Below are 8,219 nucleotides of genomic sequence, written 5' to 3'. Positions count from 1 at the left end.
ATATCAGCAAACCAACAAATTGACTAAGATACCCTCAACTTGGAATATAAGGACCAAAAGCAAACATGTCAGAATCTTCCTGACATTTCTGTACAGTAGAAATAGAAAAATACGAAAAGAAGAAGCCAATTGTAAGAACCTTCCTGCTGTGTTTCTTATCCAAAATCACGGCCGCAACGCAGCAATATGTTGGGGAGACATGTGGGACCCATATTGCATGTGCAGTCCGACAAGCCATATAAACACCGAGGCCGAGTTTCAAATATTTACAACAGCTTCTCAGCTAACTTTTTCACTGATCGAATGGCGACGGAAGAGGTTATTGATGGCGCCAAGCTCCGTTCTCAGTTTCTTCAAGTCCTTCGCACACGTCGTCCTCCTCAAGGTCCTTTTTCTTTCCACCTTTTCCTTCTATTGCTTACCTTTTTGGTTAAGTTCTCACCTAATGTTTTTTTGAAAAACAAGTGGGATTTTTACTTGCTTTTTATTGTTTTGTGAGTAAGCAAAAAAAATTTATCCGAACATTTATATGTAATCTAGCAAAATGCTATGGAGGTGGAATGGGGTGGGGAGTGGGGGTGAGATGGTCAAGGGGTGGGGTTTGGTGGAGGAGGGAGGAGACAATAAACTTAGAATGTTATTTTTTATTTTTTTAAAGAAAATATTTTAACCAATCATTGGAAAATTGGAAATTTCCTCCGTACCAACACACCCTTAATGTGAGGGGTTTACAGGTTGAGAATGGTGAATGCTTTTTCTTCAATTTGTTTTCTTTCATAGGTCAAATTGCGGTGACTACTAATGAAGGTGTGAAAGTATTTTCTTTTGCTCGCACCTATTTATTTGTTTCTCTTTTCTTCCGCAACTAGTCAAAATATATTGACTGTCTGCACCAAATTTATTTTCTTTATTACTTCCTCCTTCCCATTTTTAACTGTCTCTTTAGTTCTTTTAACGTCCATTAAGAAAAATAATTAATACTCCGTACAAGATATAATTTACTAAGTTACCTCTATTTATTATAAGTAGCTATTTATTAAATGTTTTTGAGAATTTAGCAATATTAAAAAAACTACTTCTTTATTGTTAACGGTATAGTTGGAAAGAGTTGTCCTTTAGTCTTGAATTCCTAAAATGAGGGACAATTTTTTTAAACTAAAACTACAGCTAAAATTGGACGGAGGGAATATAGATTTAAAGAACAACTTTAATATCAGAATGTTCTCAATCTTTCTGTAGCAACTGCATCAATCTCATGGTAGTAGTTGTATCTGTTGTTCATTTATTGATAGAAACAAGTTCCTAAATGAGCTCATTGGGAAAGTGATGGTGTTTTGTACTTGCGTTTGTTGTTTATTTTATTTATTTATTTATTTTTGTATCAGACCTGTGATACTTCTCTTTAAGTTTCAGCTTTTCAAAGTGGAAAAGTTTAATCATATAAAATCTCCCTGGACTACCGTGGAGGCCTGAAAAGAAGACAGTCCGAAAAAAGGGCCTTCTGCTACTGGATTTTCTTGTTCAACTATACATATCGATGTTGAGATTAGTTTGTTTTTTCCCTATTTGGTAGACTTGGTGAATTCTTGTCTTACAGCCCTGAGACTAATCAAAGAACTTGTTTTCCTATGTGTAATTCCTTCCAGTTTCACTCAGTGTGATACCTGGAAAACCTGTAAATGATCCATCAAAGCCAATATTCAGTGAGGTCATACAACTCCTTCACAAGCTTTATATTTTTGTTTCTGCACATTCTTGACAGGCGATACTTGTCAATACAGGTAATGGCATCTTGCCCTAAGGAAGATATTCCTAATATGAAGGAACTTCTTCAGGAGGAAAATTTCTACTTGACCACAGAGGTTACATTATTTCTATATTTTCATTACATTGATCAATCTACCCATTACCGTATACAATTGACATGTTCCATTCACAGGAAAAGATACTATATAGCTAAACAAATATTTTCTTCTCATGTTTTCTTAAAAATGCAAGTAGTTTCTACCTATCAACGGAATCAAGAGAAGTTTCTTTATGATATATATTAATCGTGCCTTTTTTCCCCATCAAGTGTAAATAAAAGTATAGATATTCAGTGTTCCCCTTTCCTCCCTCCCTAATGTGTAGGAACAAAGTAGAGATAATTACAGTCCAACGTCTTTAGGTGATCTAATTTACAAAATACCAGCAAATGTATAGGTTTTGTATATTTAAGTATAAATATACATATAGTATACATATATTATACATGAACTATACATAAATTTACATATAATATACGTAATCAGTGTATAGGTTTTGTATATTTTGGCTAGAGCCCATAATTAAGTTTGGCCAAGGGGCCAAAAATGAAAGAATCCCAAAAAGCATACTGGGAGAGATAGAATACAATGCCTTCATCCCTTATTCATATTAGTTGGGATAGGAGATATACTTTTATTTACCAGTTGTCTTGCTTGCAGTTCCAACATGATCTTATGTAAAGTTAAGAAGAGTACTAGTGTCAACTGGATTATCTCTATAAAACAAAAACGACTATGCTATAAGCAACTAAGCTTCAATGTATGTCCAATTAGGGTTGGCTATATGAATCCTCACTATTCATTTCACTATATTTGGACTGGAGTGCCTCTATGGTGTTTGAAAAGTAAATAAAGGTGTCAACGGTTCTATGATAATCTAAAAAGACTGAGCGGAAGCAGTCCAATGAAGTGGCTGCATCAATGATAATTCTTTCATCATTATTTCCAGGAAGGAGAGCAAGGGCTGTTGCCTGTCTTGGTATTGAGCTTGAAGGAAACCGATAAGAAGAAGAGGCCAGCTATTGTCTTCCTGCATAGTACAAACAAATATAAAGAGTGGTTACGGCCATTGCTTGAGGTGATATTTTCTGTTTTCTTAAAATTACTCCCCATATTACCATGGAGCAGAGCAATAAGGACAATTCTATGTACGATTCACTTTTTTTCTTCTTGGCTTCAGGCATATGCTTCGAGGGGATACATAGCTGTAGCAATTGATTCTCGATACCATGGAGAACGTGCCACCAATATGACAACATATCGTGATGTAAGAACAGACGTTTTGCTCTTGGTTATCTTCTCGTAGAAATAAGTACACCCAGGTCCAATAGGCTATGGCCGAGCTGTCCTAAAATTATACTATGCACAGTTATTCTGCATTTAGCAGCAAAACCTTAGGCCTTAATATCCTGTATCATATTAAGGAGGAGGAGAAATCAAGAACTGAACTTGCCGTAGTATTTTCTTTATCTGGAATGCTTGGATGCTACTATTTGATTGAGTTGATCAACCAGACCTTTTTTTTAACAATACAGGCCCTTATATCGTCATGGAAAAACGGTGATACAATGCCTTTCATATTTGATACGGTAAGGAAATGGAGATTTGTCCTTGATAAAGTACAGTTTGTAGTCTCAGACCACCGCGCCTATTATCTACTCCCTCCGTCCCAATTTATGTGGCACCGTTTAACTTGGCACAAAGTTTAAGAAAAAAGGAAGACTTTTAAAATTTGCGGTGTAAAACAAACCTTAGACATTTGTGTGGCTATAAATCATTTCATTAAGGGTAAAATGAAAAATTTAAAGTTCAGTTATTTCTAATCATAGAAAGGTGACGTTCTTTTTAGGACAAACTAAAAAGGAAAAGACGCCACATAAGTCGGGACAGGAGGAATAGTATCTAGCCTCTGAGAAAAATACTTCTCTGCAAATTTTGAAGGTCTGGGACTTGATAAAACTGGCGGATTATCTAACAGAGAGGGAAGATATCGACTCGTCAAGGATAGGAATTACTGGTGAATCGCTTGGAGGTTAGGCGAGTCACTTTCCATTCAATATCTAACTGTTTCTTAAACATGTCCAGTTCATATATGCTCTGTGTTGCAGGTATGCATGCATGGTTTGCTGCATTTGCCGACACTCGCTATGCAGTGGTTGTTCCTATAATTGGAGTTCAGGTGACCCTTTACTTGAATATTAGTTGGTGTGAAGATACGGAAAGAGTTATGGATATATCAACAGGAGATTTATTATGGAGATCTTGTGATGAGGTTGCAGGGATTTCAGTGGGCAATCGAGCATGATCGGTGGCAGGCAAGAGTTGACAGTATCAAGGCTGTGTTTGAAGGTGACACAAACTAGTTTAACTTGTAATTGGTTTTATCAGCTACTCATTAGTGTTGTTTATGTGGTTCTTAACATACTGTAGATGTCATTTGTTTGTCCTTTCAGAAGCACGTTCTGATTTAGGGAAGAATGAGATTGATAAAGAAGTGGTTCAGAAGGTCAGGACCCTTTCTGGCCAAGCGACTTGATCATTGTGTTGATGCAGCTTCTGTTTTAGTTTATTCAAATTGCTTCATTCTTTTAAATAAACTTGATGCTAAAGTGTCTGGAGATTAGGGACAATCATATCTTGTTTATTATCACCAAAAGCAAAGTGCAAGAGTAAAATTAACTCTAGATTTGTTGATGTAAGTTTCTTAGGAGCAAGCCTGTGGCTGGATGCACTAGTTGTAGCTATTTAAATTTGTAGTCCAAAGAAAAGGAAAAAAATGCTCCTATTTTTCAGTTGATCAAGACTTTTCACCAGAAATTCTCTAAACATCCATGATCATTTTAGGGGAAAAGTGAGCAGTAACGGGAAAACTGAATCTGTTTAAGCAAGTTCCCGTGGATGGGAGCAGGGTCTATTGAGTAAACAGATGAAAAATGAGATCTCACATTTATTGGATTTATTCTTAGATGCTTAGCTGACATATAAATAAGGTGAGGCACATCCTTCGTTAGTGGAACTCTCATAGATTTTACTACTTTCTGGTGTAACCAGTAGAACAATGAGTTTCAGCTGATGTATAAATAAGCAGAGGCTGAGACTCATCCTTCTTTAGTTTAACTCTCAATTAGTTTCTACTAATTAAGATAGAAAACCGGTACCAACTGACTCTTCAAGTTAGACTGGTGGCAAGGCAACTTTTAATTTATAAACAAAAATTGTATATATTGTTATATTATCAATTTCCAAAAGGTAGCATTAGAAGTTGTTAACTTCTCATGATAGTATTCATCAAACAATGACTTCAATTTTGACGTTAATTAGAATATGTGACCAGGTTTGGGACAGAATTGCTCCAGGTTTGGCATCTCAATTTGATTCACCATGCACAGTACCGGCCATTGCACCACGCCCCTTGCTGATTTTAAATGGTATGATCTATTCGTTCATATGATTTGTGATATTTCATGCCATCACCATTTAGTTAGTACATAAATTGTCAGAAGGTATGTACCATTTCAATTTTTTTTTTCAAATAACTCTACATTTGGGATATGTAGGAGAGGAAGATCCTCGTTGTCCAATTGCTGGCCTGGATATTCCAAAGTCAAGAGCCCATAAAGCTTGTGCAGATGCTGACTGTCCACTTAATTTCAAGGTACAAAGTTATCCTCACTGTCACCTTCCTTTTTCAGGAAAACAAACGAAAGCTTATTTTCTTTCTTCATCATCAGGTAATTTGATTTTAAGAGTTGAAAAGGGAGAAATAAGTAGTAAACAAATTGTGGTTTGATTGTCTCACTTGCTGATTTTGAAAGAAAAATGTTACACTGTGTTTTAATCTCTGACTGACCCTTTGGATTTTTTTTTTTTTTTTGGTTATACCAATCAATCCTATCGCCTGTCTGCCCATTTCTCTATAAAGCACAGCATATAAAACAGTCATAGGCACACATGCATGTACTGATAGCCAATATCAAGCAACAAGTAACATTAGTCCAGATGTTTATAGGGCTTTTTTCATTTTTGGACCGTCGGCCAAAATTAATTATGGATGCTAGCCGAAATATACAAAACCTATACACTGATTATGTATATTATACATATACATTTATGTGAATTATATATGTATATATATATATATATATTGACAAATATTCTATGTATAGTTATACTTAATTTACAAAAACTATACATTAGCTGGCTATTTTGTAAATTAGCTCATCGAAAGGCATTGGACTGTAATTATCTCATGTTTGTTTATATGCCATTGGTGTGTTTTCCAATTTCGGTTATCAAACTTGTAACCCATCTCTTTATTTTGGTACTTTCAAGATAATTTTTATTAATTTTACTATATTATCCACTATATCTTGGGTGTCTTAGTAAGTCTTGTGTTCTTCCAGAATTTTCAGTTTTGTGCTATCTGAGTGATGTTTATGTTTGTCACTTTGCCATTTGAGCTGAATTAGTCATGAAAGTGCTGGATTCTACATGAAAGTGCTGGATTCTACCATTCTCACTGGCCCAGCAGATTTGGAATTTTAATATTATTTTTTGAAAACATTACTTCTTATTAGTATTAAATTCTGGTAGTTGACTTTTGCTTGAAAGTCAAGATAGCAAAGGTTGCAGGAATTGAAAACATTAATGTTCAATTACCAGTTTCAAAAAAGAAAAAAAAAAATTGAAAACATTAATGTTTGTACATATCAGTTATTTTCCAGTTTAGGTGGCCAGTTTTCATGCCATTTCTGAAATTTTTGTTCTAACATTTCAGCTGATAGCCCAAGCTGGCATTGGACATCAAATGACTCCATTGATGGTAAAGGAAGCGAGTGATTGGTTTGACAGGTTCCTTAAAGTGTAGTTGCAGGGTTTTCCATCAACAACTACCAATCTTTTCCCCTAAACTAGTGTGAGTGTTTGATACTTTTTCGTGTAAAATGGTAGAAGCTGCTTTACTAGTTGTTAATGTGGGAAAACTGTAACTGATAGACAAGAATGCTACATTTATTTCTCAGCTGCTACATTTATTTCTCAGCTTTTAATTTAGGGGGTTTATAGGAGGCAATGAATAAGCCCAAGTGTATTCCAGGGCATTTTAGGCTTTCTTCATGGCCGAAATTACTTACGGGCGCTGGCCAAAATATACAAAACCTATACACTGATTATGTATATTATATGTATGTTAATGTATATTATATGATATTCTGTGTATACAATACGTATTTTTATACTTAATAGACAAACCTATGCATTTGTTGGCTATTATTATTTTGAGCGGTCTTGTGGCAATGAAATGATCCTTTACTCGAAATCAGGAGATGTTCTCAAGTAATTAATGGGGTTTATCAAGCAAGACCAAAATGCATGGCAATTTGTTTTCTTTGTAGAGTTGTGCTTTATGTTGTGCTCTTTGGATGTCGACGATAGTTGACAATTAACCACAAATGAGTCCTCTAATTCATGTCCTTAATACTGCGGCGCAACATAGAAGTGTAGTCATGCCCTTGCAATTTTATATAGTTTTTGAGCTTGTGCAAGGGAATTGTACCTTTAGAAGCCCTATTCTGCATCGCGCTCATTGTATTCTGCGGCGATCCTTTTATTCTTCTGTCATGTGATATGGATTAAAGACATAGCATAGGGCTTATACAAGTAGACATCAAGGCGTTGGAGTGTTATAAAAGGTCCAAAATGCAGGGGAGTTGCTTTCAAGAAGCTGCATTTTGAAAGCTACAGGTGTCAGTAGCAATTGTGACCCAAAGGCCACAATTGTGAAAGAGGGGGTGCTGGCCAGGCGTTGCAAATGCGGACATGCATCTAGAATTGCGAATGGGGTCACTCTGCAGGCTAGTTCGGCAATTGTTTGAAACCGAAATGCTACTCCCAAGATTAGGCTAGTTCTGCTATTCACTTTCACTACCATAAAAGTGGCTTTCAACGGCAATTAATCAGCGACAATAAACTAATGGCCACTAAACAATTTCAGGAACTCAAATATTAGTGGAAGTTAAATTGGACTTCTAAGAAATAGGTATGTCTAGGGCTGTCAAATATGTCAAAAAATGATGATAATAAAAATGCCAACCCGTCCAAAATTTTATGGGTTATCAAGGCTCAATGATTTATTTCATGTTGAAATTTGATTTTTATGTATGCGGCCCAACCCAACATGCGGCATGGCGATTTTAAAGTGGTCTCCAACTTAACCTAATACTAGCCTAATTCTAGCCCATTTTTAAGATTTATTTAAATTTGGATTTATTGCTTGAGATTTACTTTATTTTTTTTTCTATGTATTCACTTTCCTTGTATCCTATATCTTATAAGTTTGTGGTGTGTTTGATATGAAGGAAAATATTTTTGACAAAAAATGTTTTTTTCAAAAATATTTTCCATGAAAAATCCGCA

At 35.4% G+C, this 8,219-nt stretch overlaps 1 protein-coding gene across 3 annotated transcripts; it reads left to right on the top strand.

The window, feature by feature from the left end:
* Positions 1-77: 77 nt before the first annotated feature.
* Positions 78-7,008, top strand: LOC132068691 (uncharacterized). Of its 3 annotated transcripts, XM_059462359.1 has the most exons (13): positions 80-385; positions 1,647-1,708; positions 1,782-1,862; positions 2,755-2,883; positions 2,986-3,072; positions 3,341-3,394; positions 3,747-3,837; positions 3,914-3,984; positions 4,085-4,154; positions 4,259-4,311; positions 5,140-5,233; positions 5,363-5,460; positions 6,583-7,008. In XM_059462359.1, the coding sequence occupies exons 1-13, from the start codon at positions 187-189 to the stop codon at positions 6,670-6,672; spliced, it is 1,179 nt and encodes a 392-aa protein (XP_059318342.1). In that variant the 5' UTR covers positions 80-186; the 3' UTR covers positions 6,673-7,008. The 3 variants fall into 3 exon arrangements, with proteins under 3 accessions (XP_059318343.1, XP_059318344.1, XP_059318342.1); XM_059462360.1 differs by lacking the exon at positions 1,782-1,862 and having other exon boundaries at positions 78-385; XM_059462361.1 differs by lacking the exons at positions 1,647-1,708; positions 1,782-1,862 and having other exon boundaries at positions 78-385.
* Positions 7,009-8,219: the final 1,211 nt, after the last annotated feature.

Source organism: Lycium ferocissimum, chromosome 8, assembly GCF_029784015.1.
Source record: "Lycium ferocissimum isolate CSIRO_LF1 chromosome 8, AGI_CSIRO_Lferr_CH_V1, whole genome shotgun sequence".
Classification (NCBI taxonomy): Eukaryota; Viridiplantae; Streptophyta; class Magnoliopsida; order Solanales; family Solanaceae; genus Lycium; species Lycium ferocissimum.
The sequence above is the reverse complement of the archived record's forward strand: the minus strand, read 5'-3'. Positions and strand labels throughout refer to the sequence as shown.

Bases quoted from the DNA above. Each gene is read 5' to 3' on its own strand.
- LOC132068691 (XM_059462359.1), top strand. From the start codon at position 187: ATGTTGGGGAGACATGTGGGACCCATATTGCATGTGCAGTCCGACAAG. The intron at 1,709-1,781 runs GTCATACAACTC...TTGTCAATACAG, and splicing joins CAAAGCCAATATTCAGTGAG to GTAATGGCATCTTGCCCTAA. The intron at 2,884-2,985 runs GTGATATTTTCT...TCTTGGCTTCAG, and splicing joins GGTTACGGCCATTGCTTGAG to GCATATGCTTCGAGGGGATA.